The 16,877-nt window shown below is 48.3% G+C and overlaps 1 protein-coding gene across 2 annotated transcripts in view; it reads left to right on the top strand.

The window, feature by feature from the left end:
* Positions 1-142: 142 nt before the first annotated feature.
* LOC144366834 (uncharacterized) overlaps positions 143-16,877 on the top strand; it is a 30,391-nt gene continuing 13,656 nt past the window's right edge. The window contains exons 1-3 of one of the 2 annotated variants that reach the window (XM_078021677.1): positions 143-2,131; positions 3,108-3,201; positions 13,373-13,585. In XM_078021677.1, the coding sequence (XP_077877803.1) occupies positions 13,544-13,585 (42 nt within the window). In that variant the 5' untranslated portion in view covers positions 143-2,131; positions 3,108-3,201; positions 13,373-13,543. Of the gene's footprint in view, positions 2,310-3,107; positions 3,202-13,372; positions 13,586-16,877 lie in introns of both variants that reach the window. The other variant, XM_078021676.1, reaches the window with a different exon arrangement.

Genomic DNA, 16,877 nt, shown 5'->3' with positions numbered 1-16,877 from the left:
TTTATTGATCACGTGATCTGTGCCAGGCAGTGTGACAGGGACATTATGTACTGACCTCAGTTCAAGACTACTTTAAATACTCCATGAAACCAGCAAAAGCAAATGGAGCAGGGAGACAGGAAAAGACCCACTCAGGGGTAATGTGCACAGGGACATGAAGGGCTGTGGTGGCTGTGCCCGACCCCCACTCGGGCTGACCCATCCCTGGGAAGTGACCTCCTGCCCTGTCCCTCACAGCTGCACCCACCTCCAGCAGGGCCCAGGCTGCCCTGGTGGCAGGAAGTTCCTCATTGTTCCAACTTGCACATCAAGTGCCAGCACCAGGAACCTCTTGTCACACACTTGACACTGCTTGGGTGGTGTCTGGAGAAATGTCTCTTCACCTCTTTTTGCCCATTTGAAAAATTGAGTTATTTGTGTTTTTATCATTGAGTTGTAAAGATGCTTTAGTCTTGTGGACACAGGCCCCTGTAAGGGGTGTGACCCACCATGTTCCTTCTCCATGGGCAGATCATCATTTCCTGTTTCTTTGAATACTTTCTCTGCCCCCATCCTCCTCTAATCCTCTGCCTACCCAGGTAGGCCCTTGTCACAGTCCTCCTGTTTATTGTCTTTAAGACAATAGAGTAGTTAAAGCACAATTAATGCCAACATTTTTTTTACACATGTAAATGTGCAATGTATGATAACAACACAGAGACCAGGGAGGAGTCCTGGAAATATGCTGTCATGTGGTTCTCGCAAGGGGTCATTTGAAGGTGGACTGGTTAAGGTAAAGATGTGCACTTAAACCCTATTGTAAAGGAGTCACTAGCATGACACAGAGCTGTAGCTATTAAGCCAGCAAAGGGAATGAGGTGCAATCTTAAAAATAACTCATTGTGCTGGTGCAGTGGCACACACCTATAATCCTAGCTGTGCAGGTTCAGGAGGCTGTGCAGGAGGTTCGCAAGTTCAAGGCCAGCCTCAGCAACTTAGCAGGACCCTGTCTCAGAAAGGGCTGGGCAAACATACAATGCTCTTGATTTGTTGATGACACATATCCTTTGATTAAAGTCTAAACATAACAAGTCTTTAGAGACATTTTGTATCAGAAAAAAAAAAAACTGTGATCTTTTGCAAGTTGCTAGATAATGTAGAAATTTGCTACAAAAAAACCAAAGTGCAAAAAAATGTGTATGTATTTATAGTGAATAGGATTGCCTGAGGCGCGTAGTACTTGTTTATTTAATGTGTGCCCTTGCAGACAATTTTACACTTTGTATGACAGGACATACATGTATGTGTGAGTGTATGTGTGTGTGAGAGTGTGTGTGTGTGTGTGTGTGTGTGAGAGAGAGAGAGAAAGAGAGTATGTGTATGTCTTTTATATACAAAAGAGGCTGAAATGTCTATCCAGGCAGAATATGTGATCAGACCCAAGCCTGTGCAGGGAGTTGGGTGACCATTAACTACGCTGATCTGATGGGTCACAAGTCCCAATGTGTGTCACCCACACTTCAGTCAGCAACAGCAGCCATTCTCCCAACTGTAGCAGCACTAGTTAGTTTCCCTGCACACTCTGTGTTCCTGACATCACAGTGCTGTAAGTTGGTGGCCCTCGTTAAGCAAAGTCATATTTGCAAACCAGCATTATTTGTTTTTAAAGCTTTTAAAGAAACGATTTTCTTGGGGGAAAAAAAAGTCTTGGGACCCAGCTCAGTGGTGGGTTGCTTGCATCGATGTGGGAAGCTATGGGTTCCATCCCCAGCACCACAGAACAAACTCAAAAAACCCTCAATCCAAGAGAAGGCAGGAAAAGAAGAGAAGGGGAACAAGGAACAGGCGGCCCCAAAGAGAAGCCTGGGAAGTTCAAACCAGCCGTTCCTCGACCGCAGTAAGTGCAAGCCCTCTGGACACCTGTGCACATCCTGTCAGCGCACTGTGCTGTGTCCTGTTGAGCTTAACTTTGTCCTCCTGGTGTTCCCCTTCAGGGTCTGTCCACTTCTGGCAGCAGGCTGGTCCCGTCTCCAGCTTTGGTCATGGCGTCACCCACCTCTCCTCGCAGTTCTCAAGTATTTTAATGTTCTGCCGTGCAGTGCGTGCTCCCTGAGGATGGTACATCTTGGAGAACTGTCCCATCATCATTCAGGTGCTGTCCCTCTATATAATTGGCAGTTTTCCTTGCACTTAGTTAATATCGTCTGAGCTTCATACAGTGACTACTGCTTTCCTTCACTAGAATTGGCCCCGTGTTTCCCTCTTCAACACTTCACTCTTAATCTACGGTGGTCCCCTCCTACCCACGGTTCAGTTCGCCAAGGTTTCAGGTACTTGTGGTCAACTGCAGTCCCAAACTGTTAAGTGGAAAATTCTAGAAATAAAAAAATTTCCTAAGTTTTAAATTATATTTCATTGTGTGTAATGCTATGAAGTCTCGCACTGTCCCCCTGAGGTATGAATTGTCCCTTTGTCCAGTGTGTCAACACTGTATACGCTCCCTGCCTGTTACTCACTCTTGGTAGCCATCTTGCTCATCAGATGGACTGTTGCAGTATCAGTGCTAACACTCACATACCCCTGATTTTACTTAAAGCTTAAGGGGAGCGATGGTTGGAAGTTTATTGAATTATGTTAAAATTATTCTATTTTACTGTTAGTTACCATTGTCAATCTCCTCCTGTGCCTAATTTATAACAGTCATAAGAATGTAGATATAGGGGAAAACAGTGTATATAGGGCTCAGTGCCATCTGCAGCTCAGGCATCCACTGGGAGTCTCGGGATGTATCCCTGGGTGGGGGTACTACTGTATATTTTAAGTGGACTTCTAGACACCAAAGATGTGGAACCTGTTTTTTGAACCCCTCTGATAATCTCTGATAATTGGTACTTTTAGGCCCCTGACATATAATGTGATTATTGATCCAGTTGAAATAGCATCTGCTGTGCTTGGTACCGTTCTGTGTAATTGCCCTGGTTCTTTGTGCCTGTTTTTGTCTGTCTCTTCTTTTCCTGCCTTTTGATTCCATCTACTCACATTTCTCAGCACACCTGTTATACTTCTTTTTAAAAACCTTTTTTAGTGGCTGCAGTGTATACTGACAACTAACCCAGGTCTACTTTCAGATGACACTGCTGGGTCGAGACTGGTGTCAGTACCTCACAGCAACAAAGCATTCCTGGTGCTTCTGCCACCCCGCGTCACACTGTCATCTCACATGTACGTATACAGTTCTCATCAAGGACATTTGTTAATTTTGTTCTGAACAAACTTATCCAAGAAAAATTAAGTTGTTTTTCTTTTTTATGTAAGTCTCTTTCTGGCCGGGATCATGGTCCTTGTCTTTAAAGACTTCTTTTAGCATTTCTTGCCAGGTAGCTTCCTGGTGACACAGTCCCTCCGTGGTGTGTCTGAGAGTCTCTATTTCTCTTCACTCTGAAGGCTGAGTTTTCAGGACATGGCTGTAGGTTGGGGGGCTTTCACCTCAACACTTCTAAGTGTTTTGCTCCACGCTCTTCCTTGAATACACTCTTAGCAGTTGGATATATTGTGTCTCTGTTCCCAGAGGGCTGGCTTCTTCCTCTGGCCCCTTTAGGGTGTGTGTGTTTGATGGTGGTTCTGTTTTGGTGTTGGCTTGGCTTTCTCTTGGTGCTGCAGTTTGGATTCCTGGAGGCTGAGGCTGGGTGGAGTTCTTTTGTTGTTCCTTCTGCTTGAAGTTCTCTGAGCCACTTTGATTTGGTACTAATTTGGGAAGTTCTCCTTTTCTCTTCCTTGGATTCCCATCTTGTCTACATGACACCTCTTATCTTCCCACAGTTCTTAGATATTGGTTCTTTCTCTCCCTGTCTCCCTCCCCCTCAGCCTCTCTCCCTCTCCCTCTCCCTCTCCTCCTTTTCCTCTCCATCTCCCCCTCTCCCCCTCTCCCTCTCCCTTCTCCTTCCCCACTCCTCTCCATGTCTTTCTTTCCCTCTCCCTGTCTCCCTCTCCCTTGTTGCCCCCTCCTTCTCTCCCTCTCTCTCTCTCCCTCTCCCTCTCCATCTACCTCTCCCTCTCCATCTCCATCTCCCTCTCCATCTCCCTCTCCCTGTCTCCCTCATCTCCCTCTCCCTGTCTCCCTCATCTCCCTCTCTCTCTCTCTCTCCCTCTCCCTCTCCCTTTCCCTCTTCTCCCTCTCCCTCTCCCTATCTTGCTTTGCTTTCCTGTTTTGGAAGCTGAGACATTCTTTGCTCAGTGGAGTCCAGTATGTTAATGAGCTCATCAAAGCTCTTCCTCATTTGTGTCCCAGCATTTTGTGTCTCCATCTCTTTCTGCCTTGTCCCCTCTGCTGGTGCCTGTTCTCTGTCTTTCCATGAGAGCCCTTGGCAGGTTAGTCGTGGTTGTTTGGGGGGTTCCTGGTCTGAGGGTCCCAGCATCCCTCCTGGTGGGAGACTAGTGTCCTAGTGTCCCTGCTTGCTCCTCTCTCAGGCCTTTGCCTTTTAGTCTGCATTGTAACTCTAGCACTGGTGAAGGGAGCTCCTGGAAATAGGCCTTGGGGAGTGTCCAGGAGTGGGAGGGAAGCTTTCTGTGGCCCCTCCAGTGGGTCCCTGTCTCCTGAGCCTGCATCCTGGGCTGGGAATGTCCCCAGTGCTTCTCCCTGTTGTCCTTTTAGGTGGAACAGCAGGACTCAGGGTGCTGGAGCTGGGTGCCTGCCTTCCCCCAGGTGACACAGGCTCTGGTGAATCCCAGTTGTTCAGACTCTGATAAAGCAGTTTCTCTAGAGGGCAGCCTTGTTAGGAACAGAATGCTCTGGCGTATGTCAGAAAGGTCCAGAAACATGAGGAACCTGGATACAGTCTCAGTGGGAACACTGAACTCCTGCAGGTGAAACCCACAAAGGTGGAGGGCCCCTGTGATCTGGTGGTGGTTCTGAGTTTTTCTTTTTCTTTTTTCTCTTTCTTTCTTTGTTTCTTTTTTTTTTCTCTCTCTTTTTTTTTTTTTTTTTTTTTTTTTTTGGTGCTGGGTGTTAAACTCAGGACTTCACTCTGCAGAACAAGCTCTGCCCACTGGGTTCCCTCCCTGGAGTTTTCAATATTCAACTTGCCTACTGAGCTTCCAGAAATCCATCAATTACAACCTGCCTTTGCCAAAACTAGTATACACATTTTCATAGCAGCTTTGTTTATAGACAAGAACTGGAAACAGTGTAGATGTCTATCAGCAGGTGAGTGGATGCAGACTCCCCAGGCCCACCTTAAGAGACAGTTGATCACTCAAAAATAGGAAAGTGTAAGCTATTGGCACTTAACCTTGATGATGCTCAAAATAATTATGTTGATAGAAGCCAGATTTAAAAAAAAATAAAACATGCTGTATGATTCCGTTTATTGAAACTTCTAGAAAGTATCTAGTAACAAAAAGCAGATCAGGGGTCACCTGGAGATGTGAGGGGGGATGGTGGAGGTGTGAAGGGATTGCAGAGAGGCAGGAGGAAACTTTTGGGGTGATAGACATGTTGTTTATATTGATTGTGGTGCCCTCACAGCTGATGCATAGTATTGGAACTCAGCAGAGTGTGCTTGAAATGTGCAGGTTGCTGCCCTTCATTGAAACTGTTTTTAGAAATTAGCTACAACCAACAGGGGACAGAGAAGCCCCCAAGTGGTGTCTTCCTTTACTGAAGACTATGATGTAGAAATTGATTGCAGTAGAAATCTCTTTCCTTTCCATGCAATGTTTTGAGCTTAGCAGTGCTTACCTGCTGCATGGCTAAATCGATCCTGCTTCAAATGCTGGGCGAGATCTTCAGGGGTGTAAGTACCACGTAGGCAACATGATGCTAAAGTGAAGTCTCTCTGCCCCCAGATGCAGGTCCCTTCCCTCATGCATCAATCCTTTGGGGATAAAGGGGAGAAGCCCTGCCTGGGGTTCCAAGGCCTTTGGAAAGAAAGTTGAGCGGTCCCGGGAGCTCAGATGGTTGGGGATGTGCCAGTGGATGAGTAGGAGGTGCGCACTGGGAGGAGGACACTCCACACGGGCCTCCACTGTGCACCCAGTGTTCCACGAGGCTGGTTCAGAGCCAGGGCTGCAGGCCAGGCACATCTGGGCACATTGCAGGTTCAGGGGACTCTGCCGAGCCTAGAGAAGGGGATACTGGAGCTGAGCAGCATCTATCATGGAAATCAGTCGCTGCCACCTGACAGATCTTTTTGCAGGGCAATCTTGGGGTTCTGCTGCAGGGACACCCAGTGAGGATGCTCGAGGAAGACTTTCTGTCCAGGAACGGGGTGGGGCTGGTGAGGGCTGGTGTTTTAGGGCAAGCTGGCTGCAGCTTTTTAACTGAAGCCCCCCTGTCCCGCCCCTTGCTGATCCTCCTGAAGTCGGGCCCCAAGTGACTTCTCTTTTGGCAGCCTTTGGGAGGCACTGAGGAACTGTCTGGGGCCCTGTCCCTGAGGGCGACAGGGCTTTCAGTGTTTGCTGACTTGAGTCCTGGGGAGTTTGTAAGGAGGACTCCAGCCCTCCACCTCTACCCGCAGACGTCCAATGGATGGCTAAAGGCAGAATTAGAAGGGCAGCATCTCTGCCTCAGTATATGGCCCATCCATCCCCCTTGCCTGAGTCACCTTGGATTTGTTACTGGATGCTGCTGGCTGCATCAGTGCCCACCAGCAAAAGGAAGAGGCAAAAAAAAAAAAAAAAGAAAGAAAGAAAGAAAGAAAAAGGAAAAAATAAAGAACTTTGATCAAACTGGGGAGAAGCAGCCAGAAGGCTTGGAAGAAGCCCCTGACCCACAGAAGTGGTTACAGTTTATAGAAACAAAACCCAAGTGATCTACATACGTGAATTTCCTTGGCCTGAAGAAAAGCAAAAATGGGAAAAACACAGAAAATGCCTAGGCAGATGGCCTGTGCCCAGGCCTGAGGAAGGGCAGGACCCATCTTAGCTTTCCTGGCTCCTGAGGTGGGCGTGGGGGTTGTAGCCCGTCTCTATTTTCAGCAGAAGGAAGTTGCTCTTCATTCAGAATCCAGACCCCCGCCCCCATGCAGTCTGTTTCATGTCGCAGGAACAAGGTCTGATTGATGTGCATCTGAGAGCCAAAGCAGGTGACACAGCTCTCCTGACAAGGCCCCACCTGGCCAATCCTGGGATGATGGACAGACCTCACCTGGTCAGGACCACCTGCTTTGGCAACTGTGCAAAGCCCAAGCCCTTGCCCTCATTCCCCTTTCTATAAAAGGTCCAAGTCATTGTCACTCCCTGAAGACAGGCTAAGATGTGGGTCCCCTTGCCGTCCCCTTGTGGCTGCACTGATAAAAGTTCCTTTCCTGCTGGGCATGGTGGTGCATGTCTGAAATCCCAGAGATTCTCGGGAGGCTGAGGCAGGAGCATCACTTGAGGTCAACCTTGGTGATTTAGTGAGACCCTCAGCAACGTAGCAAGACTCCTTCTCAAAACAAGAATAAAAAGTATTGGGGTGTGCTCAGTGGTAAGGCACCCGGGTTCAATTCCTAGTCCTTTACCTGGAGCTGAAGTTCCCTGCCTTCTTTTCTTTTCCGGGTTAGAGCTTCCCCTGTGCATTCAGTCTCATTGGACTTGGACTTTCCATTGACCCAACTCAGAAATTTTCATCTCTTGTGTCTCCACCTCCTCTTGGTACTGGGAATTGGACCAGGGGCTCTGCCACTGAGCTACATCCTCAGCCCTTTTAATTCTTTATCTTAAGACAGTGCCTCAATAAGTTGCTAAACCTGGCCTCAAACCCACAATCCTCCTGCCTCAGCCTCCTGAGTCACTCTATCACAGGTGGGTGCCACTGTGCTCGGTCTGTGGTTGCATTTGGATGCAGTCCAAGCTACTGCAGGTTTGGGGAATGTTCTTTGGGCATCTATATAACAGTACCTGGACAGGGGTGCTTTCTGCAGGGGGCGCCAGACCCTCTCGCTGTTTTTTCTGTGGATGTCTGCCTGGCCTGCAGTGGGTTGGTCACAGGACATTCAGGAGAGATCTAGGGCACTGGGCAGTGCCCTCCATCCAGCAGGTGACCTGGCAGGAAGAGCCCTTGCAGCAGGGAAGTGGGGTGGCACTCTGTAGTGAAAGCACAGAGCTCTCTGATGACTAGTGACTAACACAATGTGAAGCAGAAACATCCCATGAACTTCATGTTCAAGTACAAAGCTGGCTAGGATGACTGGGTGGCATTGCAATCTCCTGAAGGTCCTTCTTGGTTTCATACACAAAGAGAGAGTGAGGGACTAAAGGGCAGGAAGGAAACACAACTTTTTCAAACACTGAGATCTGGAGTCCAGCTCCTGCCATGTAGTCAGTGAATGAATGGATAATCGTTTTTACAGGACCATGTGACCTGGTGCTGCTCAGCTTCCTGTGGGCCCTCAGCATCCCTATGTATAAAGCAAGGTCACAGACTAAGGGTGCTGTCAGCTTTCTGTTGCTGTGACAAAGCATCTGAGAGAATCCCCTTAAAAGGAAACAGGGTTTCTTTTGGCTCATGGCTGCATAGGTCTCAGTCCATGGCACCTTAGCCCTGTTGCTTTGGGCCTGTGGCAGCCCAGTAGGACATCCTGGCAGATGGAGCACATGACAGAGGAGGCTGCTCATCTCTGGGTAACTGGGAAGAGGGTGGGTAGGACTGGGCTGGGTCCCAATATCCCCTTCAAGTTCACACCCCTAATGATCTCATTCCTTCCATGAGGCCCCACCTACTAAAGTTTTTATTATGTCCCAAGGGCCACAGGCTGGTGACCAAGCCTTTAGCACATGGGCAGTGGGGACATTTGACATCCAAACCACAATACCAAGTGATCATTAGCTGGGGGCTAACCCCTGGTCACCGGGCCAACCCCTCCCCCACAGCCCAGGCCTGGGGAGATTGACTGCATTCTGCAGGATACCCACTGCAGGCAGCTGCCTCAGCCAACATGGAAGTCCTTAGCAGAGGCTCTTTTATTTCATGGGGGGTGGGGGGGTGGGGGGTGGTACCGGTGATTGATCTTAGGGATGCTTGACCACTGAACCCCATCCCCAGCCCAATTTTGAATTTGATTTAGAGTCAGGGTCTCACAGATTTGCTTAGTGCCTTGCCATTGCTAAGGCTGATTTTGAAATTTTTGATTCTCCTGCCTCAGCCTTCTGAGGTGCAGGGATTACAGGAGCGCACCACTGCGTTGGCCAAGGGGCTCCTTTTTGGCAGTGGGGTTTCCTTGGAGAGAAAGCTGAGCCTGTCCTGGGGTCATGCCTGATTTGCCCACACAGCAGTGCTTTGTTACTTTTTCTTTTCTCTGGAGGGCAACTCAATTCATACCTAGTAAACATAGCCCCACAGGTTCTCTGATTAAGAATAGTGCAGAGCTGGGGGGCAGTGGTGCATGCCTGTAATCCCAGCCACTCTGGAGGCTGAGGCTGGAGGATGGCATGTTTGAAGCCAACCTTAGCCATTTAGTGAGGCTCTGAGCTACTCGGTGAGACTCTGTCTGTAATGAAGTATTTTAAAAAGGGCTGTGGATTTGGCTCAGTGGTAAAGCACCCCTTGGTTCAACCCCTGGTACCAAAAGAGAGAGAGAGAGAGAAGTGAAGAAATAAGGGAAAACAAAACTCAAGCTAAGATCTAAACTCTGCAAACGCAGCTGGTAGAGAAACAGAGAAACGTGCGGACTTCAGGGCTATGGGGATTCACCTCACCAAGACTCAGTTAGCAAATGCTCTCCAATCCTGTCACCCTCAGGGCTGGGTTAGGTCCACGGTAGAGCACTTGCCTAGCATGTGCAAGGCCCTGGGTTCAATGCCCAGTGCAGCAACAAAAAGAATTTCAAACCCCATGTCATCCTCAGGTCCAGGGAGAGCAGTCAGAGCAGCTGTCTGCCCCTGAAACTGGGCCTGGGAGGACTCACTGGGAGAATGCCAGGGGGCTAATCAAAGGTCCAGGGAATTGCCACCAGTGTGGTCAAGGTCACTCCTAGATGGCAAAATGAAACCTGTGAGCCATGTTTTCTGTGACTCTCAGGAATCCCGTCCACACCTCTGTCCTTAAAACAGGGAAGAGTAATAATGTCACTCAGTCCCTTTGTACTGCTGGGACCACAGTGGTCTTTAGAGGAGATCTCATGGCTGCCCTGGGTCACCCCCTGCTTCACATCCCCTTGGTGACCAGTGGTCTCTTCCCACCTGAATGCTGTCCAGACCCGACTCCTGGGGTGCAAGCCTTCCCCTCCACCCTCCACCAGTGCTCACCAGCTGCCCTGGGGCATGGGAGGCTGTGACCCAGGCTTGGGTAGGGCTTCCCCCTTAGCCAGAGCTATCCTGACAGCCCCAGGCTGCAGCCCCAGCCTGGAAGTGGCTGCATGGAACAGAGCAGGAAGTTGCTCCCTGTGGCCCCTCTGGTCCCTCCCTTCCTCCTGTTGAAGGAGCATGTGAGGAATGGCTTGTCCTTAACCCTGTGCAGAAGCTCCCAAAGAAACCACTTCAAAGCCCTGGAGCAGGGGAGGGGGTTGAAAGGTTTGGACATGGAGCCATCTGAGAAGAAATGGCAGAACTTCAGAGATGAACAAGAGAGCAGGAGTTCCAAGCCTCTTTCGATGGAGTTTCTAGCAAAACAGGATGTTGGTTGCAGGAGCCAGATGCAAGCCAGGCTCAGATGACCCCATGGAGTACCATCAGGCGACCAATGGCCACTTCAAAACTGTATGGTAAAAGAGCTTTCGGTCCTGAAGCGCAAACTATGCCAGGGGCCTCCAGGCTAAGTGACAAAAGCAGGCACACAATGACACATGGCCTGTGACCTCTCTCATGGAGAGTATAATACAGTCTTACCATAGAAGTAGAAAACATTATTGTGACCAATATTTTAATAATGATGATTATTATGATGGCCTTTCATGTTGGTTGTGATAATTGACAGCTGTTATTTTACAAATAATGTTGATCAAACGCTCCCTCTGGGCCATGCTCTAGGCCAGCCACTCTACCTGCCTTGCCTAACTGATCCTCACAGTGTCCCCAAGAAGCCAACACAACAAACCAGAAAGCACAATGTCCCTGCTAGCAAGTCCAGGACCTAAGTCTTGAACCCAGACACAGAGACCAACCAAATTAAATGAAATATTTACTGGAATACTGGTAGAAATCTAGAAGAGGCTGTGGCCTAGAAATGGGGAGGGTTGGCTTCAATCCTCAAAACCCAAAGCTGTCAAGATGGTTCAATTGACCATCTACATTAGAAACTACTCTCCAACGAAATATGCCCCAAACATTGTCAAAACAGAGGGACTGATTGGGAGGAAATGGCAACCCAGTAGAACAGGAGGCACGAGGAGAAACACAGATGAGCACTATGCATGGGAGGAGGTCACTGGAACACAGTTGGCAAGAAGATGTACACAGGCTCAAATGATGTGTTTTATTTATTTATTTTTTACAAAAATTAAGGATGTTGATAATATGTGCTGGGAGGGGATAGGAAGATAAGCTTTTTTCATACACTATGGAGGCACATTTAACATTATCCATGAAACTTAAAAAATGCACCAATGCTATGCTTTCTACAACACAGAAATTCAGGTCTTGGGAAGCTCCCAGAAGGAAGTTCATTTCAATACTGTGTTAAATTATAAGACATGTACAATGCAATGGCCATTGGCAGGAAGTCTGTGGCCACAGTGAATAAGGAGGCACGTGCTGACTGCAAGTTCTTAGGACCTGTGGGTGGAAAGAAGACCCTGGACCACATGTTTCAGCTGTGGGACACAGACACAGCCCTGAACATAGGCTGGTCCAGCGGCACTGTGCATCTCTCCAGATCCACACAGTGTGGAAACCGCAGCCATCACTTGGCTTTAGGGACAGTAGCTGAGGGGATTTTCTTTTCTGAGAGACAGGGGACCACGGGTGACTCCCTCACAAACAGATGACTAGATCCACCTCTGGGGGGAGTCTGGGCAAGGAGGTGATGGGAGAAGAGGAATTCGATCATCTGTTTCCATTTTTCTGTGATTTGGTTCAAATGGTAAAGCGGTGATATTTATTAATTAATGGATCAAATGGGTTCATCATTGTTTTAGAGTACAATTAGGTGCCTTCAAACTTTAGGCTACATGGGCACATTTGAGAAAGGTTCCAGCCATTCTCTCATCCTTTGGGTCATTCCCCTCCTATTTCCTGTGAGACATTTTCTATGTGAGGCTTTAAGAAGAAGAAGAAAAAGAGAATATTCTGTAAAGAAAACCTTATGATCTGTGCATTATAAAATTGAATGGGTTCATTCAGAAATCAGAAGTTCTATTGAAAGCTATTTGCATGAGGCAAATAAAACCTATTTTTAGGCATCCTGGTGAAGACAAGGTTTTATCTTCATGTCTCATGTCTGTGTTTTTATTTCTTAGAATGAAATTCATAGGTTGGCAGACCATTCCATAAGATGCGTACCTAGATGACATTTCAATTACCCACTTTTACATGGTAGACATTTTGTACATGAACACTGCGTGTCTGCAACTTTTTTTAAAACAGGACTGGGCTCAGGAGCCCAAATACCAATGTTAGCTGAAACATGTTCTCCAGTTTGGCCTATCTGTCAGTATTCCCTGAGGTCATCATTCAATGAGCTTCATTACTCCTGCTCCCTCACCAGCTTTCATAGAAACCACATGCTGTCTATGAGTCAGAGACACCAATCTCACAACATAGCATTCTTTGAGTATCCAAAGTCCCACTGTTCACTTCGCCATGCCTGACATTGTCGGTAATATTTATCAGCAAATATGAGATTTTCAAAGATCCAATTCTATGTGCTCCTTTCTCAAAGAGCCTTAGGCAGGGCTATAGCATACATAAATATGAAGTAAAGGCCTAGTTTTTAAAATGTCATCCATTGAATAGTTGACACATGTCTGAGATATTTTTTATTTTGGAGGAGGTATTATTTCATAGGGAATTCCAACAGCTACATGATAGTGAAATGAGAAGTAGTGCATCCATTTTATTCTTTGTGATGATTTTGATGAGTAAGGATAAGATACTTCCTTGTTCCAATGAAGATGTTGCCCACTTCTGTGAATGGATGCACCGTGTCACCCACTACTTGCAAATCTGCATGTTGTGCTTGACATTAACATCGTACTTGGCAGGTGACAGAAAGTCAATACTGAAGTTAAGCTCTTGTGTTCTAGCAGCTGTGCTGCAGATCCTTGGTGTGCCACCTTGTGCAATCCATGCTGCTCTGTTCATGTTCCTATTGACTTCCTGGTGATGAGCATCATGGTCTCCTGGTCTTGAGAATGGCCAAGCATTTCTCTGTGAATGTGGAAGATGGGCATGTGGAAGGCTTCAGGGAGGAGGGATCATTGATCATGTACTCTAATCCATGTGCCTGTTTAATGACCTGTTTTTCTTCTTGGGTTTTAAGGGAGACACTGCCCTCAAACACTTCTGTGCAGCTGGGAATGCAGGCTTCTGCTTCACCTTGAAGGAAGCATTCATGAATCCTTTTCAGAAGACATGAGAAGAGAGAGTGAGCCTCTGGTATCATGCAGGTTCCTTGCATTGCCCATGGGCTAGAGGAGAGAAGAGTTGCTTCATGAGATTTGATCCCCTTTTTCCTGAAAAGTTCCACACGGAGGTGAGTCCCCAGCATGTTTAGACATCATTTCAGACATCTTTGTTGATGGAAATGAATCACACCCCCTGATGATGTGGAAGAGCTAAAGATGGGTTTGCTATGAATTTTCTATTTCATTTCTCAGGGCCTGAGTCAAGCCAGCCATTGTGCTGTCAGCGCATGAGCTGCTGGTCAAATGTGAGGAAGGGTCTTGCTTTATGAAAACACCACCCTGATTCAGTGAGCCAGAGGCAGCCTGGAGTCCCTGTTTTCTGTAAAGGCAGATTGCTGTGGATGGCCTCTGTCCTCATCATGCAGCCCTGCTCAGTGTAGGGGATTGAGGGTCCAGGCAAATCCCAGTACTTTTGACCTTTATTGCCATTGGGCTGCCCCAGGGTCCTTGGACTCTACCTGGTCTTCTGGCCTGGGTCAGGGGATGTGAGGTTTGGAATCCCCCTCTGTGGCAGGATCCCAGGCCCCCCAGCCACTTGAGGGCAGCACATCCTTCCCTAATTGTGTTAGAGGGGGAGGATATTTCCGCCCATCCTCATCCATGCTCATCCCACATTTTGTAGCTTTATACCTGAGGACCTTTATTCATTTACTTCTGCTAAGATAAGTCAATCAGCAGTCTCCCAAGGGTTTACATTGTGGTAATAGACACCAAACATCCGTTTTGTAATTAAACCATTTTGGAGGACACAGTTGAGTGGCATTAAGCATGTTCATGTTGGTGTATAGGCGTCACCACCATGCATCTCCAGAACTCACGTGGACATACTCTTGCCATCAATGCTGAATTCTAGTGCCCTTGAGGCCCAGGAAAAGAACATTGTACTTTATCTTTTTATGAACCTGATAATTGAGAATCTGAGATAAGTGAAATCCTACAAAATTTGCCTTTCTCTGGACACGATCATTTTCAAGGGATGCAGTTCACCCCCACTCGTGGGCATATCAGGTCCACTGCTAACTCTGCGGGTGTTTCAATTGCACTCTCAGTGACAGTGGTGACTGTGTGCACATGAGCTGTGTGTCCAGCTCAGATCCCAGGATCTAGGGTCTTTGGTTCCACGCAGCCTATAGGTTGCCTGTTCCTCCAGGTGTCTGCAGGCCAGTGGCATGAAGGCCCTGGGCCTGGTGGTTTCTTTAGGTGAGTGCAATACGTGTCCACAGTGTCATGGGACATGATGGACTATAAATAGAAGCAATGCCTGGATACTCCTGGGATCTCAGTAGGCTCAGCCTGTGTGCTGAGAATTGTTGTGACCTCCTAATTAATGGGCCCCCAGAATCCCAGAGAAAAGGGCAAGTCCAGAGCAGTGGAACCTCAGTGTCTCTGAGAGAACTTTTGGGGTGGGGGGCCGGGATACATTGATGTGAGGACTCTGATGCAGAGTCACGTGCTTCGAATACAGGTAGAGGTGCTCAGGAGCAGCCTGGGCTGGCACGTGGGTTCCCCACCTCCACACCTGTGGAACATCTTGGGGCTCTGATTAGCACAGCAGCCTGACCACGTGAGGGCATCTGCTGTCTCTGCGTACAGTGATCTGGGTTTTCTTCACATCTCTCAACAATTCCACATAACACCAGCTCTGAACCCAGAGTCCTGGGCACTTGGTTGAGGCTCCATCAGCTCCCACCTCTCTCTACCTGACAGAGCCCTCCTGGCTCCCTCTGCACTCATTACATTGAAGATGAAAACCTGGAGGGTGGGACTTCCCGTCATCCAGAAGTTCCCAAACACATTTCACTATTCCTGGAACTCAAATGGTTGGGGGGGCCACAAGCACCCTGGCATCCATGTGTGGGAACCATGGTAGTATAATCAAGAAACAGGAAGGAGAGGGGTTGGACTGATCAGTACAGATGGCAGGGCATAGTACAGAGTGGAATGGAGAGTTCTCACCTGGTGTGATTGTTGTGATGTGCACAAATGCTCTGCTGGTGCTGGGGTGCCCGCATGGTTTCTGGGGTCTTGAAAGGCTACAGATGCCCACAGAGTGTTCTCAGATGCACAGTGGGAGGCCCGTTGCAATATGTACATGTGGAAGAAGTAGGAGACCCCCTTAGTGTGGAGGTGCCATCTAGAAGGCAGCCTCACTTCTCTGAAAAACTTGATTGGAAAAAAAGGGTACGGACGTGTGCCCAAAGGGCCATATATGCTCCTGGAAGTTGGTGGTGGAAATAGTTCTCCATCCATTAATCACTCCCTCACTCACTAATGTCCTTGTGTCCTTGAGAAAGGCTCTCCCTTTCCTGGTTTTCCTGAATAGAAATCCTCGTGCCTCCTGGGTGAATAGGGTTATGGGTTGTGCAGAGGGTGGTGGTTTACTAAGCATCTTAGAGACTGTCCTTTATGGAGCCTAATGATCCCAACTGGGGAATGAGGCCAGGGTCCTAACTGTGTTTAGTGTGAGGACACCATGGGTTCAGAGAGGGAAAGAAGGACAAGGGAAACTCAGATGTCCCTTCATGGCCCCTGGAGTTAGAGGCCTTACCCCTTTGCACCTGGGATCAGGAGACCTCATTTCCTCGAGGACACGCACACTCAGACATTAATCTTGAGTGTGGGTTCCTTTCTGGGGTCCAGGGCTGTTGTTAGCCACCAGGAATGACAGTGCTCTCCATGCTGAGTGGAGCCAGTTTTTGCCAGGAAAGAGCCCGTGGTCACGCCTTGTGCAAAGCATCCCACGCTAGGGGCTCCCATCCCTACATTCCTGTCCTGAAAGGAAGCCACTCAGAGGCAAGGTGGGTCCAACCACCTCCCTTGTGTTCACTCATCACTGTATTTCAGCATCACCCAAGTTAACAGTCCTGATGGGATTGGATGTGTCTCAGAATGTCACCCTCATGAGCTCTACCCTGCCACAGCTGCAGTTCTGCAGTGGGAGAAACTCAAAACCTCAAAACACATGCACATGAAAGAAAAGAGCAAGAGCCAGAGCCCAAACAGGGCCACATGTGGCAAGGACAGCTGGAGTGCCTAGGTTGGGACTCAGAATTATGTCAGTGGGGTGGCATTGCTGCTGACACCAGCATGATAACAGAGAGCCAGCCCTGCTCATTTTGGGGAGCAGTGTGTTGGGGAAGGCAGCAGAAATTGAGAGGCAGGATTGAGTTTGGCCCTAGGAGGAGGTTGGGTAAAAGGCCAGTGTGATTTGGAGGGCCTGGGCAGATAGAGAGAGGCCAGGGCACACCCCAAAGCCTGGAGACTGCACTTGATGTCCAGGGTTGTGAAACACCACCTCCCCTCTTACTCACAACTGAGAGCAAGGGGCATTTATGAGTTCAGTTTGTGTGCGGCTGCATC

This window comes from Ictidomys tridecemlineatus, chromosome 9 (genome assembly GCF_052094955.1).
Source record: "Ictidomys tridecemlineatus isolate mIctTri1 chromosome 9, mIctTri1.hap1, whole genome shotgun sequence".
NCBI classification, from domain to species: Eukaryota; Metazoa; Chordata; class Mammalia; order Rodentia; family Sciuridae; genus Ictidomys; species Ictidomys tridecemlineatus.
Note: the sequence above shows the minus strand (reverse complement) of the source record. Positions and strands in the feature narration are given on the sequence as shown.